Below are 19,007 nucleotides of genomic sequence, written 5' to 3'. Positions count from 1 at the left end.
CAGTGAAACAAGTTGCAGTTTCCACAATGTAGTCTTGGTGGTTTAACAACAAATGAATTTTATGATGTTTCTCTTTAAGTATTTGAGTGTGATTCTGTAAACATTAGTTCTTTTCTTTTTTTACTAGTAGCCTGTCAAGAAAATCTTTTTTGTTTTTTGAAAGATAACTGAATTTTGTTAAAAAAATGCCAAAATCTGGTTTTCTGTCACACAACTTTTTTAGAATCGGTTACTTGAAACTGGAATTCTTGCTGCAAATTTCATTGGCCGGGCTCAAACTTCTCTTCACTGCATACATAATGACATTTAATGTGTCACCTTTAACAAAGTGGCAGCCTGTTACTTATAAGATCGTCAACACTTCCAGCTTCCAAAAGTGTGAGCGTGTCAGTTTCATTTGAGACTTTGATCCCTTTGGAGGCCAAGATCTGAGAAAGCTAACTTGTCTTTGACTTTTTCGTTCCTACTTCCTTTACTCATTCCTTGGCACGTCCTTTGCATCATGCTAACCTGAGAATGCTCCTACCTTTTCTTCATATTTTCCGCCTCTGCTGATTATTAGCCACTTCCTTTTCATGCCTTTCATTTATGTAGCTAAACATTCCTTTGTAACGAATAACACTGTATCATTTCCCATAACCTTGACACATGAACCTAAATATTAAGCTCTCATCCAGATCTGCTATCCTGGGCAGACACGTGCCTAGCTGCCAGAAAGCTGATTGTAGCCACGTATGCAATGATACACCATATAACCTCACCACTTTATTTACTCCTCCACACCTGCTCACAAAGTCCACCTCTCCAGCTTTCATAGCTGACCATTCTAAAAGGTATCTCCTCTGTTTGAAACCTTTTCGACCTCTCCAATACTAGGTCTAGACTGCTCCAAACCTTTGAGCTCATTTTTTTTTTTCCTTCCACAACGGCCCATTGGATCTCAAACCCCACCATAGGGTTAGCTATTCTTCAAATTCTTCATTAAATATCTTCTCACTCCTCACGCAGCCGCATGATACTCGTTAAGGTTTTCCCAAGGCTCTCCCTTCTTTCCTCTGCAATTACCTCGTTCACAATCACTCAAGATGTCTTACATTCCTGTTCCTCGATCCATGCTTCTCTACTTACGGGCCTGTGAACTGCATGTTGAAATTATGTTTCCCTTATCCCCTCCGAGTCCACTGGTTTCCTCTGTTTTCACTTTCTTCCCTTTCTTCCATTTCCTTTCCAACCCCAAATCTTCGCTTTTCAACCATATTTTGCCTGATTGATCCAAATATGCTTATCCCCTAAACTTCCATTGTCTATTCGTTTTAATCAGCTTCCTTCATCCTCAACGATACAAATACGTATCCCTTGGTTTCTCTAGTTGCCTTATCTTGTGCAATGTAATCAGCATTTTAAACAACTTTGCTATGTACCATGTAGCTTACACTATGTAGTGTAGCTTAGCCTTAATGCCATGTAGAGAGCCATACCAGAGGAGGAGGGCTGGGCCAGTCTCCTTATGGCTAGACAACCATTACATGGGGCCCACTTAGCCCAATTCACATTTTTAGCCATGTTGAAGACCCCACGTGCATGTTCGTGCATCTTTAAGGACCCCACACTAGGAAGATGCACTGTATATAGGAGCTTGATGAACACGTCAGACTGTTGGATTGAGTAGACATGATCGGGCCGTTGGATCATCATCATCGGACATCTTGATTGTGGATCCCAATGGGCCACGAAATATTTTAGATGTCTAGTTTGTTTACATGTTTCATTATTTTTGGTGTAGCTCATATTTGTGTTGAGATTAGGGAGTTGGGAACAACTTTTAAGTAATTAAGCATCTTTATGTTGAGAATCTTATCTGAGAGTGCCTTTTTGTGAAAGGTCTTTTCTGAGACTGTGAAGGTTTGGACGTCCCCACCTCGACCAATATGCATATTGTGAATGAAGGAGATTTTTCTCCTTTTGCTTTGAGATTGAGCAAAATTTCATCCTGTGATTGGATTGGTGGTGCGAAACCACAGGGAGTGATTCCCTTGTCATATTTTCTACATTTTTCTCCTCAACAAGGTATCATCTTCTCTAATCTTCTTCTATTCTTCCTTCTTCATCTCTTCCTTTCTTTTCTTCTTTGTTACCATCCTAAACCTAAATCGACCCATCCTAAGCCCAAACCGACCACAACCGACCATTATTTACGGACATACGGATGCACGCATGTACAATTGTTTGTACGGATATCCTTGTACAATGTTCCCTTGTTTCGTCACGAATGCTCTTCCCTTCCCTTAACTTCCCTCTTCAAAACCCCTAAACTAATTTCACCAAACCCTAACTCTAAAATTCCCAAATTCCCAATTTTTCCAAACCCGAATCCCCAAAATTTGAAAATCCCTGGACCAAATAATAAATCCCTAATTCCCATAACCTGAAACCCATATTCCTAATTCTAAAAATCCTAAATCCTAAACCATTTAAACCCAAAATATGAAATTCTAACCCGAAAACCTCCCAAAACCTCAACCCTAATGTTCCAAACCCTAATTCCTCTAAAGCTTAGATACCCCAAACCCATTTCCCACATCCCATGATTTCCATTGAATTTGGATTTAAGCTATGCTAGGCTGGGAGTTCTACCTCCCACAGGTCTCGGTTAATCAATAATTTATGAGATTCACATTGCGGGACTGTTGTAGGCTTGAATTTGGATATGTCATGAATCTGAAATTTCTGAATTTATGGTAAATTAGCTTTATTTTATCGTTCCATTGCTCTAGTTAATGTCTTTTAATTTTATGGCTTCACATTAGGTTAAGATCATTCTGTCCTGCATCAAATTTTTGGTAGCAGAGCTTAGGTCTAGAATATGATTTTCATATCACATTTAGAGTATAGAATTAGGAGTATTTCCATTCTCATCACACTACATCCTAGTTTAAGATTTTAGGTTCCCAATTAGGTACCTAAGTTTATGCTCACTCGTACTGGACGTGGTTTTGGTCGACACCCCACAATGAACTCTGAACAGCTTGTCGAGGCTATCAACACCATCAACGCCCTTCTTGTGGCCATTGAGGCCCAAGGCAGGACCACCAGTAACCAACTTGCAACCCTTAGGATTGAGACCAATAATCGTATAACCTAGTTGGAGACTTCCCTCTAGGTAAACCCTGACAATGGGGAAGATGACCAATCTCAAGCGGGAGGTCAAGTTGGAGGATGTGAGAGAAATCATGGCCAAGGTATTGGCCATGATGGAGTGTGTACCCCACGTCGTGAAGAGTATTAGGGCCACCATGATCCTGATTAACGTGTGATGAAAAGTGTGAAGGTTGAGGCTTCGAACTATGATGGTCGCTTGGACCACATGGCCTTTCTCGATTGGCTAGCAGATATGGATCACTTTTTTGAGTGGTATGACATGTCTTACTGACGTCAAGTGAGGTTCACCTAGATGAAGTTGGTGGGCCAACCCAAATTGTTCGGGACAAATGTCGAGCGGGAAATGGAGAGGTCTGGAGATGGTCCGGTTATATTGTGGGTTGCGATGAAAGGGATTTTGAGAGAAAAGTATCTTCCCCTCTCATATCGCAAGAGGCTTCTGGATCAGTGGCAATCCCTTTGCCAGTGATCAATGCCCGTGATAGATTGCATCACTAAGTTTAATGAATACATGATGCGATGTAACATTGAGGACCCGTTAATGACACTTTCCCGTTTCAGGATGGGCCTCCTATTTGAGCTTCAGTGTGAGCTCATCCCTATGATCTCAGCACCCTCAAGCATGCCTATCAAATGGTGTAAGACCTAGAATGATATCTGAAACCCTAGTTCGTGAGGGGATTCGACCCTCGTGAGTCCAACATCAAGGCCACTCCCTAAGGAGCGAAGCCCAATATTGAGGGTCAATCCAAAGTGCTTAATGGTACTCAATCCAACATTAGGGATGTCAAGGATAAAGGTCCAGCTAATACCGGTTCAAAGGGAAGTGAACAAGTGCCATGTTGCAACTGCTAAGGATGTGGGCATTTCACACATCAATGCCCTTTTAAAAGAGTGAAATAAGGCTCTCATCATTGGTGATTTTGATAAAGATGTGGCTGATCAGGGCGATTATGAAGATGAAGAATATCGGCCTGAAATTGGTGCTAGTGTTGAAGAAGACGAAGGATTTGTGACCACACCACTTGCAGTCGTTAGACGTGCCTTAGGCCAGACTATAGAAAGTGATGATTGGCGCCATGACAAAAACCGCAAGGTGATCATTGATAGTGGTAGTTACACCAATGTGGTCTCTGCTAGCACTGTGGATCGCTTAGGTCTGATAGTCGTTTCTTACCTTCAGCCTTATCAAGTCTCATGGGTTAATACGTCGTAGATTCTGGTTTCTCAACGTTGTTCCATTCCCATCTAGTTTGGTTCCTATATGAACAGGTGTGATATTTTGCCTATGGATGTAGGCCACATCATTTTGGGCAGACCCTAGTTGTATGATCACAATGTGACACTATTCAGTTGCTCGAATACATATTCATTTATATGTGAGGGTAAGAGGATAAACTCAAGTCATCTTTTGCCTGAAAGCACATCGGAAAAGGAGGATGTCAAGAAACGTGATCCTGATGATGTGAGGAAATTCCAACATGAGTCTCTCCCTATAATAAATACCAAAGAGTTTGAAAGGGAGACTAAAGTTGATTTAATTGTGTATGCCCACCATGGTGTGCCGTAAAGGCCGTTACGTAAAGGTAACGGTGGCAACCATTACACGTTACTGGGTTGTAATGGCCTTAACAATCGTTATGGAAAAAAAATGACTCGTACTTGCCGTTAATAGCACGTTACATATATTATAAAGGCCATAATAGCCTCGTAATGGTCTATTATGGGACATACAGGTTTTTCATACTTCTTAATCAACATTACGGGGCAGATACATGTTTTTCGGGGGTTTTTTCAATAAATTAAAATAAAAATAAAAATAGAGAGACCGTAACGGCCGTTACGGGGCTATAACAGCCGTTATGCCCCATATTGTAAAGGTAACGGTGGTGGTCGTTATAGCCACCGTTACAGAACACCATGTGGCAAGTGAGGTCACACCTAAGGTTAGTATGGAGATGCCACCTGAGGTTACACCTGAGGGCTGTGTAGAGTTACCACCTGAGGTGAGTCCGATATTGGAAGAGTCTAGTGATGTTATCCCAGATGACATAACGGATGAGCGCAGGACATCCAATATGCCCTAGATCTTGTTCCCGGGTTGACTCTACTAAACCTTCCTCGCGAACAAATGACTCCCGCGAAGGAAGCAAATTTGGAAGGGCAAGTAGATGAGCCTAAGAAGTCTATAGATTTTATTCTCGCGTTAGTCTCACATAGGTTGTTAGAGTCCGCAGATGCATTTACACGTCATATCCATGATTCACATGTTGAAATTAGAAAACTGATTAGCGTGAGTAATGAAACGTTCAAGATATGTGCTCACTCCCATCACAAGTTTAGAAAGTTTCAAGTAGGTGACTATGTGATGGTTCATATAAGGCTTGAACGGTGTCCACAAGGCACCGTTAAGAAACTACAAGCCTATAGTGCAGAACCTTATAAAATACTGAATTATTTGGGACACAATGCGTATGTTGTAGATCTTCCACTTGACATGGATGTTAAATCTACATTTAATGTGGAAGATCTTGTGTCTTTTAAGGGTCCAACATCTACACCTACCAGCCTTTATTCAAACCATCACACTAATCCTGATTATATCCCTCTTGTCTTGTCCCATGACCTTGGCCTATACTTGACTATTCTTCCCAACATATACCTCTTATGCCATACACACCTACCAATAGAGAAACGATAGAGGATATCTGGGATGAACGAATGGCTTCCACACGAGATGGAGGTTACCGAGAGTACTTAGTCAAGTGGAAGGGCAGACCAAAGTCAGACAGTATGTGGATCATAGAGGCAAAGTTTTAGCGACGAGACCTGGATCTCCACTAGCGTTACCGCAACTTTTTTTTTTTTTTTTTTGAGAGATAACAAAATTTTAATTAAAAAAGACAATAGAAACAGAGAGGGGAATAGCCCGCTGAGATATCGAACCGATTACCCTCCAAATAATAGTAGATTACAACCCTTTAAGTTTGCCACATTAGAAGCCCATTCAATAATATACCGATGTACTCTAATAACTACGAACCCCACCAAACTGGATACATCATTAAAAACCCTCCCATTTCTTTCTTCCCACATCGACCACCATACAACCAAAATGGCCATTCTCCAGACCGTGGATCTTTGGTTACCTAGAGTTACACCATGCCAAGCTTTAAGCAATCAGCCCGTCGAATTTGGAAAAGACCAGGAGACACCGAAGGAGAGTAAGATTATTGACCAAATCTGACTGATGAAGGGGCAATGAATAAACAGGTGGTCCACCGATTCTTCGTCAGCCATACAACAGTGGCAAATGTTCGTGATTATCATTCCCCTTTTCCTCAAATTATCGATTGTAAGAACCTTTCCTTTTCTGACCAACCAGCCGAAAAACGCAATCTTTGGAGGAAATTTATATTTCCACACTTTAATGCTTTCTTATCGATGAAACTGTATAAGTACTTCACGGAAAATGTTCCTTTTTTGTCCGGTCTCCAAACAAGCCTATCTACACAACTCTAGTCAGGATTACAGCTGCTGATACGACCAAGGGGAGCTGCAAATTCTCCTATCTCCCAGTCATGGAGATTCCTTCAGCAGGGAGGGTCCAGAGGGTGGAATAACACTTAACAACCGATATGGATCGATTCAGAGCAAGCCGAAAGATACTTGGAAATTCTTCTTTTAGAGCCACTTCTCCCGCCCAATTATCTTCCCAAAAACAAGTATTCTCACCTTTGCCTATGGAATAGCCGATGCCTTTGAGGACCTCCTTCTTTAGAGATAGAACTCCTCTCCACAGCCGAGAGGAATTGATGAGGACATCCGAGCATGATACCAGAGGAGGGGGTCTGAGACAGCCTCCTCATGGCTAGACGACCATTACATGAGCTCCTCTTGACCCAATTCACATTCCTAGCCACATTGAAGATCCCACGTGCTTGTTCATGCATCTTTGAGGACCCTACACTAGGAAGATGCATGTGGGCTGCATATGGGAGCTTGATGGACACATTGGACCGTTGGATTATCATCATCATCGAACATCTTGATTGTGGACCCCCATGGGCCACAAAATAGTTTAGTTGTTTCAGTATTTATGGTATAACTCATATTTGTGTGGAGATTAGGGAGTTAGGGACAACTTTTAATTCATTAAGGGCCTCTTTGATTTTCCATGCTAACCATAAATACCTAGTAAATGAGTAATGATTATTTACTTAAGTAATTATGACATCATTCCTGATGCTTGGATTTGACGACCTAATTTTTTAACACGAAAGTTAAGGATGTTGCAACATATATGTGTGGCCCACTGTGATGCATGTGGCTTATCCACACCGTCCATCCGTTATGCCAACTGAATTTAAGGTAAGGCACGAGGCAAAAAATGAGGCAGATCCAAAGCTTAAGTGGACCGCACCATAGGAAAAAGGGAATCGAATACCCACGAGTAAAAACTTCTTGGGACCACTATTTCCTTTGGAGGGGGCCACTTGAGTGTTGGATCTTCCTCATTTTTTGGCTCATGCATGAAAATGTTATGTTAAAATGGATGGACGATACAGACATGTCATATATATCACAGTGGTGGGGCCCACAAATTTAAGCCAATCCTTTTGGGCCTATTTCCAGAGCATAGATACCTGCGTATTTTCAAACAGAGTGAAATTGTAATAATTGCTTATTTACAAGATATTTACCATGGATTTGGAAAATCAAACAGGCCCTAAATGTCTTTATGTTGAGAATCTTATTTGAGAGCGCATTTTTGTAAAAGGTCTTTTCTAAGACTAGAAAAGGGTTGGACATCCCCACCCTAGCCAATATATATGTTAAGAATGAAAGAGATTTTTCTCCTTATGCTTTGAGATTGAGCAAAATTTCATCCTGTGATTGGCTTGGTGGTGTGAAACCACGGGGAACGATTCCCTAGTTATCTTTTCTACTTTTCTCTTTCCTCAACAAGGTATTATCTTATCTCATCTTCTTATTTTCTTTCTTCATATCTTCCTTTCTTCTCTTCTTTGTTACCATCCAAAACCTAAATCGACCCATCCCAAGCCCAAACCGACCATAGCTGACCATCCTTTGCTATCCGTAGTGATGTACGTATGACTATTTGTATGGATTACCTTGTACAATGGCCCCCTTGTTTCGTCACGAATACTCTTCCCTTCCCTTAGCTTCCCTCTTTAAAACCCCTAAACTAATTTCACCAAACCCTAACCCTAAAATTCCCAAATTCCCAAATCCCCTGTTTTCCCAAACCCAAATCCCCAATTTTCCCAAACCCAAATCCCAAATTCTGAAAATCCCTTGACCATATCATAAATTCCTAATTCCTATAACTTGAAACCCATATTCATAATTCTAGAAACCCTAAATCCTAAATCTCTTAAACCCAAAATGTGAAATTCTAACCCGAAACCTCCCAAAACCTCAACCCTAATGTTCCAAACTCTAATTCCTCTAAGCCTATATACCCCAAACCCATTTCCCACATTCCCTAGCCTTTATACAGCCCTAGCACATCAAAACTCTTACAAGACACAATTTCCATTGAATTCGGATTTAACCTATGCTAGGATGGGGGTTCTATCTCCCATAGGTCTCGGTTAATCAGTAATTTATGAGATTTGCATTGTGGGACTGTTGTAGGCTTGAATTTGGATATGTCATGAATATGAAATTTCTGATTTTATGGTAAATTAGCTTTATTTTATCGTTCGATTGCTCTAGTTAATCTGTCTTTTAATTTCATGGCATCATATTAGGTTAGATCATTCCGTCCTGCATCATAACCTATTGTACATGCTAGGTAGCTTACGCTACAAGTTTATTTTCATTAAAACATTAAAATCAATTAATATTTGGAATGATTTGTTACATTTTTCATTTTTTAATAAAGATTTGTTAGTCTTTTCAATGATTTTAGTAAAACAATCAGATCTTTTTAAAAAATGGTACCAAGTCAGTTAGGTTGCTTTTTCTTTTTATCTTTACCTTTATACTTAATCTTTGCTTATTTTTCCTATTATTTTTGGTATGTTTGGTTGCACCAAATGCCATTAAATTTCATTATTAATCAGAGTAATTTGGTGCAAAATATCATAAAATTTCATGATATTTGGTGCAACCAAGATGAAGCACAACCTTAATTACAAATCTAGTAGTGTGTAGCTTACCCTAGGTGCTGTGTGTCTTTTTTTTTTTTTGGGTTAGCATGTTAGTACACACCCTACTTGGGAATCAATACTAAGACCTCAGTGTTGAAATGAGGTTATTCTGACTTCATCTACCACTTGAGCTATGGATCGGTGTGTACCTTAGGTGCTGTGTATCTTAAGCCTCATGCTTCAAATGGGTGAACACTTCACTACACGCTATTATTTATTTAAAACATGAATTTAATATTCTGTGTTTTCCCGCATTTCCTCAAAATGATTGAACAGCTCCAACCTTGCATTGGGAAGGTTATTGGGAAATCCTGCTCTTTCAATCGTCGAATTTCTTGCATTTTCGCTCTGCGGGTGAACTTTTGCCACCCTTCCACCTCTGCCATCTCTGCCATAATACGGTAGCAATCTCAGCGCACTATGCTCTTCCCTTAAGGAAGTTTTACGAACACAAATTTTCGTGAGTGGGTGGTTTGTGATACTTCTATGTTGGTTGTTGGATACCCATGGGAGCCTGTCTGAGTGAGGTATTTATGCAGTGTTGCAATTACCATTTTGGTTACTTTGTTCTCCTTTTAAGTTAATTATTGTGGCATAATTAATACCAGCAGCTGGGCATGTTTTTATATGCATAATTTGTTTTATTCTTGTAAATAATTCTAAAATCCTGCACGCAATGGTTGCTTTTGTCAAAAGAAAGAAGTTTATGTGCTTGGCTGATATTAGATTGGTTGTTGGAGGAAATTTTTGATATTGGGTACTTCATATATACTTGATGAGCTTCTTTTCTGAGATTGTGTTGCATTCTCTTTTAACAATTGTATATTTTTCTCTTTAAGTAGAAATTGATAGTTCCTGAATCTCTTGATAGGTTGTTGTAATTTGGATTTTTCCTTTCATATACAGTACATATAGACTGTAATTTTTGAATTTTCTTTGGATTTGTTTAGATATTCTCATACATATATGAGGAAGTTTTTGACAATCTCTTGGATGGTACATGCAGCAAATTCATCAGTGATCTTATCATGTCGATTTCTTCTTCAATGGCTACCCGTGAACGAGGTTCTGAAAGAGCCCATTTTGGAATTTTAAATGCAAAATACAGGTGCATGCCTTTCTTCTAAGAATAATTTGATGTAAACTTGATATGCCTGTTTGAATATGCTTTAGTTTTGCCACCCAGTACTTTTCCATTTTGTTGCTTCGTTTCTGTTATCGAATGTGAATGTGGGCTGTTATATGGTCCATTCTTAGGCTCATCGAGGTTTAGGAGGTAATGGGTATTTTTTCTTTTGTTATTTATGTCATTCTTGTAAATATTGAAAATTATATTAATAGACTTGAGAGGTGGGGACAAGTGAAATCTAATCCTCTATTTCTCTCTTTCTATCTCAATTCGTCTACACGGTATCAGCAGTAAATTTATCCGGGCATTGTTCTCTTCCTTCTTTAATGTTTTTTAAAAAATGTTTTTAGGTGAAAATCTAAGGTTGTTGGGGGCTGATCTATTTGAATCTCTCTCAACCACCGTTTGGTGGACCATATAATTGTCTCTTGAATTTGTGTGAGGGTCCATTTTCATATAGATTCATCGTGATGGACAAAAGTAGGGCATCATTTGTTTATGGCCAGATTTGTGATCAGATTTGAGATAAAAAAATATATGTCGAAGGTGAGATTACAAGGGTTAAAGAATCAATGTACATGTGAAGGTGTTGAAACAAGAAGTTCCATCAAGTGATCATGTTCATTGATATATAGCGCTTTCTGAAATACATGCGGAGTAAGTTAAAGTTATTCATTCCTTGGTTGTTGGATTTCTTCTTTCTCAATGGATGTCATGAATGAAGCCAATAGTCTTTTGTCTCCATCCTAGTTGATGAACTTACAAATTACATTGACTAACTCAATGGGGCAAATTACTTACAATGGGCCACATCACTAGAGGTATTCCTTATGGGTAAAAAGAAATTAAAAAATTCGACTTACCCCAAACTTGACGAAAGTTCAATAGAGTATGAAGATGGGGTGGTAGAGGATGCCTAAATTAGGACTTTGTCATGGAACAGTATGGGGCATCAGATTAGTAAATTTTTTATATTTTTTAAGACAACGAAGAAAGTCTGGGATAACTTGAAGGAGATGTATTCAGGGGAAAAGAACTTTACTCAGATCTATGAATTACTTAAAGAGTAATTCACTCCTCAACAAGGACATAATATTATTCTACCTTTCAAGGCATGTGGGAGGAACTAAATGAATCCTAGCCCCTACATACAGATTAGGAGATTGTGTGGCGACAGAGAGGAACTCCGTGTTGCCAATTCCTATGGTTTTTGTCCTGAATTCAAGCCTTTCTAAGCTCAAATTCTTAGAGGTGGTGAGATCTTATCTACTACTGAGGCTTTTCTTATGTTCAATGTGCAATCAATGTACATAGTTCATTTTCGTCAAATTGTTTTGCATTTATGTTTGCATTTGGTATGGTAGATGGGGGAAGTCATGGTGGTATAGATATAAGGGGAGGACGCTTTGAAGGCCAAAATAATTGGAGAGATCGTGATACAGATTTTAGTGATAGTCGTGGCCATGGCTGTGGAAATCGACAGTGCACTCATTGTGGTCTTAGTCAACCACACAACGAAGACATGTTGGGATCTAATTGGTAAGTTTGCCTAGGCAAATCGGGTTCATTCCTCTGATGATGGCACTAATGGTCATATCTCCAAGCGTATCTCCACTTCTCAGCCCGGTACTTTAAGTGATATAGTTACACTATCCATGGAAGAATATGCCAGACTTCTAAAAGATTGCTCCACCCACGCATCATCATCCACAATTACTCTCATGCAATCATGTACTGTTTACCTTGCATCGTCTGATAGTGTACCCTTCGTCATTAACTTGGGAGCTTCCGATCATATGACCAGTAAGCATAGTGTGTTATCTCAGTTACTACAATCATCCTCCATGTCTTCTGTTACGTTAGCAGATGTTACTTGAACCCATGTGTCTGGGTTAAGTACCTGTCCTACCCCATCGCTTTCATTTGCATTAGTACTTTACATTCCTAATTTTTTAGCTAACTAAGTCCTTAAATTGTTCTGTCATATTTTATTCTTCCTAATGTAAATCTAGGATCTAAAGATGGGGAGGATGATTGGTGGAAGGCATGAAGCAAATGGGCTCTATTACCTTGATCATGGACATACATGCCTATCATGAGTGACATTCTAGGTTTTTTTTTCTTAAAATGATGACAGGGTTCACAACCCTTTTTTAAGGCGACTATTTCCTCAGATGCACACAATTACCTGCAAGCCACGTGCATCGAGCAAAGCATGGGGAGGGGAATTGAACTCACATATGTGGGGAGTAAACCCGCGATGCTGGCCATTCACCCAAACCCTGGGTGGGTATATGTTATCCCTCTTTAAGTAATTTGGAGAGTCTAGTCCCATCGTTGTCGCATATGCATAGGTTAGAGTATGAGGCCTATGAGTTGAGTGAACATAGAATATCTTTTCATCCTTGTCTAGATGAGAAGTTATAAACCATTTTATTAGTACATTTTAATATTTGAGGTCCAGTTCATTTTATTGGTTTATCTATTTTCATGTACTTTGTTATTTTATGGATTGATTTTTCTCATATGACATAGCTACATTTGATGAAAGATTGATTAGGAGTGTTTTCTTACTTTAAAGAATTTTATATGGAACCACAAACTCATATTCAATTCTAGGGTTTGTGTTCTGGATTCAGATAATGTTAGAGAATATTTATCTTATTAATTTCATTCATACCTTTCATAATGCAGGGGCATTTTCACACCGGGCTCGAGTGGGGTGGCCTATGGGATGCAAGGGCACACTCGGGGTTGGTAGCGCGTGTGATGCGGGTGGCTCGTATGAGGTGGGCCTCACCCGTGTGAGGCGGAACCCATGTCATGTGGGGGCCCACGAGGGGGGTTCGACTGAGGACCCAACCCATGGGATGTGGGGCGCATGAGGGGGTTCGGCCGAGGACCCTACCCATGGGATGTGGGGCCTGGGCTATGTGATAAAGGGATTGATTCATCACACTCTATTAGTTCGAGCTTTTAGACCAAGTGGTTAGTTGTCCTGCATCAAAGTGTTATCAGAGCGAGAGGTCTAGTGTTTAAGACTCTTCATTGGGGACGATTATTGTAGGGGCATTTTCACATCGGGCTTGTGTGGGGTGGCCTATGGGATGCAGGGGCACACTTGAGGTGGGTGGCCTATGTGATGTGGGTGGCTCGTGTGAGGCGGGCCCCACCCGTGTGAGGTGGGACCCATATGATGTGGGGCCCACGAGGGGGTTCAACCGTGGACCTAACCCATGGGATGTGGGGCCTGGGCTATGAGATAAAGGGATTGATTCACCATGGTATATCAATTCGAGCTTTTAGAATAAGTGGTTAGTTGTCCTACATTTTATCTGATAGCATCATTCATGAAACTTCATGTGTGCACACACCATAACAAAATGGGGTAACTTAACGTAAGAATTGTCATTTACTTGAAGTTGCTAGAGCCTTATTGTTGAATATGAAGGTTTGGAGAATATTTTTGGAGTGATGTAGTCTTAATCAATGTTTTAAATATCGTTATCGTGTAATGTATCACACCCTTGGGATGCGGATACATATTGGTTATCGCATGGGATATATCTGTTGTATCGCGTAATGTATCGCCGTTTTGGGAAACATAGGAACATTGGGAAATTGGTCAATTTTTTCAATGAAACTTCAGGGATTGTTGAAAAAGTCATCAGTACACACTTAGAAATCAAAACATTACAAAAACAGGTACACATAATAGGGGTTTCCTTTGTATCTGGTCCTAATATATGCGCTTTCCAACTGAACTGATGCAATTATATTCAAAATTTATTCATATAATTTATAAACGTGAGAAGACATGTATGGAAACCCAAGCAATGCATTCAAAAGCAATAGAAGAATCATTAGATTAGGTTACATACATGTTTAATTTTGTGTTTGGATACGGATTGGAATTGATTTGCGAGAAATTGAGAAAATTTGATTTTTTCTCAATTTTCCGCAACTTGACCCATCTCCCCTAAATCTCGAAATTGAAGTTCCAAATCCATCATTTTTCATGAAAATATGAAGAATCATAGATTTTGTAACCATTTGACACTGGTTTAACGTGATTTACAACAAAAACATGGATCGAAAATCGAAAATGCTCACTGGATCGAATAGGTGGGATTTATTGGCACTACCTATGCATTTCGCATTGCAGAGGTGAGATACGGGATATATTGTGGCATATATCGGTTGATATCGTCGATATTTAAAACACTGATCTTAATTGCATGCTACTTAATAAATTGAATGCCTTTATCTATTTTAGATGGAAGTCACCTCTCTCTATCTTGTGTCCTCATATTCCCTCATATTCTATTCCTTCGAAGATGATTGGTCGTGTATGCTTTGTGCATCAATTTGGTCATGTTCATGACTAGTTTGAACCAATGGCTATCAAGTATATCTTTATTGGGTACTCCTATACTAATAGGGATACAAATGTTGGGTAGATGTCTATGCAACTTATAGATCAACCTTTGTAGGTTTACTCTAGACATTCAAAATGTGGAGATGGAGTACATTACCATATGATCATGACTTCTACGAATCTTCCTAATCTGTCAGAAGATCATCATTTTCCTGAGTCCTTACCTCTACCATCAGATGAAGGTAATCTACCCATTGCTCTTCATAAGGGTATTCATTCATGTTCACAACATCCTATTTTCAACTTTGTTTTATTTAGTGGTTTATCTCTATCATTTCAACAATTTGCTTTGACTTTGTCGTCTATGTCCATTCCTCATTTTTAAAGGAGACTATTGAGTTGTGATGGGTGGAAATGGGCTATGAAAGAAGAAATGGTTGCACTTAATTAGAATCAAACTTGGATGTTAACTGAATTACCTCCTAGAAAGTGTGCAGTTAGGTGAAAGTGGGTGTTGATGGTATATATAAAAAAAAAACCTAATGGCTCGGTGGATCTTTTAAGAAGCTCGATTAGTTGCCAAAGGATACTCTCAGACCTCTGGAGTCGACTACTCAAAGACCCTCTCACCTATGACAAAGCTTAACTCAGTGCCGGTAGTTATCTCCATTGTTGCAAATTTGGATTGCCATTATATCAAATTGAAGTGAAGAATGCTTTTCTTGAAGGAGATCTAGTTGAAGAAGTTTACATGGAACAACTACTTGGGTTTGTTGCTCAAGCCGAGTTAGATAAGGTTTGTTATCACAAGAAATCAATTTATGGGCTGAAATAGTCTCTAAGTGCGTGATTTGACAAGTTTTAAAAAAGTGTTGTTTGAGATCGGAATGAAATGTAGCTAGGTGGACCATTTTGTTTTTGTTTAGCAAAGTGACACATGCACTATTGTGTTGGTTATATATGCAGACGGCATCATTGTTACAAGCAACAACGATATAGGTATTGCCAGGTTGAAGGCATTCTTATAGTGACATTTCTATACGATGGACTTGGGTTGTCTTCGATATTCTTAGGCATTGAGGTGATCAAGTCCGAGGTAGGCATCAACTTATCACAACAAAAATATGTGATGGATTTACTGAATGAGACATGTTCTAAGAGCCAAGCCTACCAAAATTTTCATGGATACAAATTGGAAACTTTGTGTGGATTAAGGTGAATTAATTGATGACACCCAGATCCATAGCTCAACTGGTAGACTGAGTGGAGATACCTCGTTTCCACACTTGAGGTCTTGGTATCGATCCTTAGTGCGGGTGGCTAACATGGAGTGTGTGTACTGACATGGGTGTGTACTAACAACCTAACCCAAAAAAAAAAGAAGGTGAATTAATTGATGATCCAAGGAGATATCATGGACTAGTAGAAAAATTAATTGATCTAACAATTTCTGGACCTGATATTGTAGATTCTGTCAGTGTGGTTAGTCAACGTATACAGGCTCTCTGGGTTCCTCATATGGAGGTCATGCTTTGTATCTTCATGTACTTAAAAAGGAACTCCTGATCATGGTATCCTCTACAAGTGAAATGGGCATTTTCGAGTGGAAGGATATTCTGATGTAGATTTGGTTGGTTCTCCATCTGATAGGCGATCGACATGCGGTTACGGTACTTTTATAGCTGATAATCTTGTTACATGGAAGAGTAAGAAGAAAAGTGTTGTGGCCAGTTTAAGTGTTGAGGTGGAATACAAAGCATATTGGCCCATGCGTCATGCGAGCTTATTTGGTGAAAAACACTAATGGGTGAACTTGGGTTTATAGATGAGGTTCCAATGAAGTTGTACTGTGATTATCAAGCAGCCTTTCATATTGCCAACAACCTTGTCTATCAAGAGAGGACCAAGCACATCGGAGTTGATTGCCACTTCATTTGGGAGAAAGTTGTAGCCAAGGAAATTTGCTTGTTGTTTGTCGTGTCCCAAGATCAACTAGCAAATACATTTACTAATGCGTGGAGGCTTAGTCTTGTCGCTGGCATGTGGTTGATTTGGCGTGAGTGGAATGATAGATGCTTTCGTAATGTAAGGGTGTGGAGTGGGTCGCTTCTAATGCATGGCTCTCTATCGTTGAGTGGGTGGTGAGCGAGGGTTGAGTGGGTGGTGAGCGAGGGTTGGATGGGGTAGTTGTAACCTTTCCTCTATTTTGTTTTCCCTTTGTCTTTTTGGTTTTTTTTTTTTTTGGTAGTCTTTGGCGCTTTCTCATTGTCTTTTAATGAAGCTTGTTGTTATCTTTCAAAAGAAAAGAAATAAAAAAAAACTAGCAAATAAATTTACGAAAAGTTTGTGTTGTAGTCAACTGGATCATCTCTTTATCAAGCTGGACATTCATGATATATGCTCCAGCTTGATGGGAGTGTTATTGAATGTGAATGTGGGCTGTTTTATGGCCCATTCTTAGGCCCATCTGGGTTTAGGTTGTAATAGGTATTTTTGCTTTTGTTATTAATGTCATTCATGTAAATATTAAAAACTACATTGATAGACTTGAGAGAGGTGGGGACATGTGAACCCCCACAGTTTCATATTGATATATTTTGCCATAATCATCACCCAATATTTCCTTGTTAGTGTTTAGTTACTTGCGTATATAGCTGCATTGTATTTTGACTATTAGTGCATAAGCCAATTGGTGGAATTTTCTTTATTGAATTTGCTTCCAAATGCTATGGAACTTTTGTTTACTTGTGAAAGCTAGTGCCCTACATTCCTTCTTAGGTCTGTTTTTTTCAAGAAACTAACGCTCATCATGTTAATACCAAATGGCTTATCAAATGTTTGAAGGCCATCTCAACTAGGGAAATTGTATGGAACGAAGGGTGGGCTAATTAGACGTTACATTTGTTGCTAGTTTGCGATAGCGGTCCAAGCCATATCTGACTTTTCATGGGCTCATATTTGGAAACCCATGTTTTTCCTAGGGTATTTTGAGCATAGAAGCAAGATAGTTTTAGATAAGCTTTTATGGACCAAGTAGCCTTTTGGATATCTGATCCTTCTTTTCATCTGAATTGGATTAATTTCCATGTGCTGAATTAATCTGTATATTTGTGTTTCTCATGTTTTTATATTATGGATCGACTACTTGGAAGGGTGTCCCCAGCGCCAAAGTTTATAGCATTTATCATTCGAGGTTGACTCCCTCCGAATGTTCAATATTGTGAAACTCAAAAAACAACACGTCATTTCAAGAGTTCAATCAAATGGCCTTGCAATATGTAAGGCATTAGATTTTGTTAATTAGCTGTTGTTTTCACTATAACAGTCAACATCTGCCCATGATCTCTGTGAAGGATTGTGGAACTGGAGCTTGATACCCTGTGTGCATGCCACCTCTGGTTTCTTCTGAATGCTCGTCTCTGAGAACCACAGGACTTTTGGATCCAGTCTCCAATATTGTGATTGGAGAATTCCTTACTCTTTCATAGCTTCCTTGTTTTCCTTCTAATAAATTTAGTTTAACGTCAAAAAGGATTGCTCTATTATAGAAAGAATTGCTCTATTTGCAGCATCCCTGACAACCTTTAACACTCGACGTTTTGTTCTTTATTACTCTACAAACCACCAACATTGTTAACATCATGATGTTTTCTCTAAACTAATCACCGTTCAATCTGACAGCTCAACAAACAAAATCAGTTAGCTATGATGCCCAGATACGACAATAATACAGCATGCATACAGCATGAGTAGAACTTCTAACCTAATATTGAAGCATGAGACACGGTTACAGTAAGTACTTCTGATCTTGAAAAACTTGGTATCATAGTTAGACTTCCAACACATCCAAGGTGCTATGTGAGATTAAACAGTTCCAAAAATAACATAACTTGCATCAGCTGGTGAAATAAACTTCATGGATGATGCAATGTAATGCTACTCACAGGTCCAAGAGTTTGAGACTTCTTCTGCATGCAAAACCTGCTGTTGGGATATGCACAGGAAGAGTTTATTGTAATCATTTAATGGAAACAAATACCACATCAGAAATTTCCAATGTCTTCTGGGTTGAAAGTTGGATAACATGAGTTGCTCTTTCCGGTCAAAAGATGCAAGTGTGAATGTGCGGAAAACCTATTCCGTGACGATTCTCTTTTTCTTT

At 39.3% G+C, this 19,007-nt stretch overlaps 1 protein-coding gene and 1 long non-coding RNA gene across 3 annotated transcripts in view; both read left to right on the top strand.

Moving 5' to 3' along the window:
- Positions 1-19,007, top strand: part of LOC131253403 (UDP-glucose:glycoprotein glucosyltransferase) — a 115,602-nt gene that overhangs the window by 69,428 nt on the left and 27,167 nt on the right. For both annotated transcript variants that reach the window (XM_058254374.1, XM_058254373.1), the window contains exon 23: positions 10,345-10,446. In XM_058254374.1, coding sequence (XP_058110357.1) covers positions 10,345-10,446 — 102 coding nt within the window. The remainder of the gene's footprint in view (positions 1-10,344; positions 10,447-19,007) is intronic.
- On the top strand, positions 10,461-17,179 carry LOC131253404 (uncharacterized). The gene is made up of 2 exons (XR_009175150.1): positions 10,461-16,060; positions 16,230-17,179. It is a non-coding gene; the product is annotated as an uncharacterized LOC131253404 (long non-coding RNA).

Source organism: Magnolia sinica, chromosome 8, assembly GCF_029962835.1.
Source record: "Magnolia sinica isolate HGM2019 chromosome 8, MsV1, whole genome shotgun sequence".
NCBI classification, from domain to species: domain Eukaryota; kingdom Viridiplantae; phylum Streptophyta; class Magnoliopsida; order Magnoliales; family Magnoliaceae; genus Magnolia; species Magnolia sinica.
Note: the sequence above shows the minus strand (reverse complement) of the source record. Positions and strands in the feature narration are given on the sequence as shown.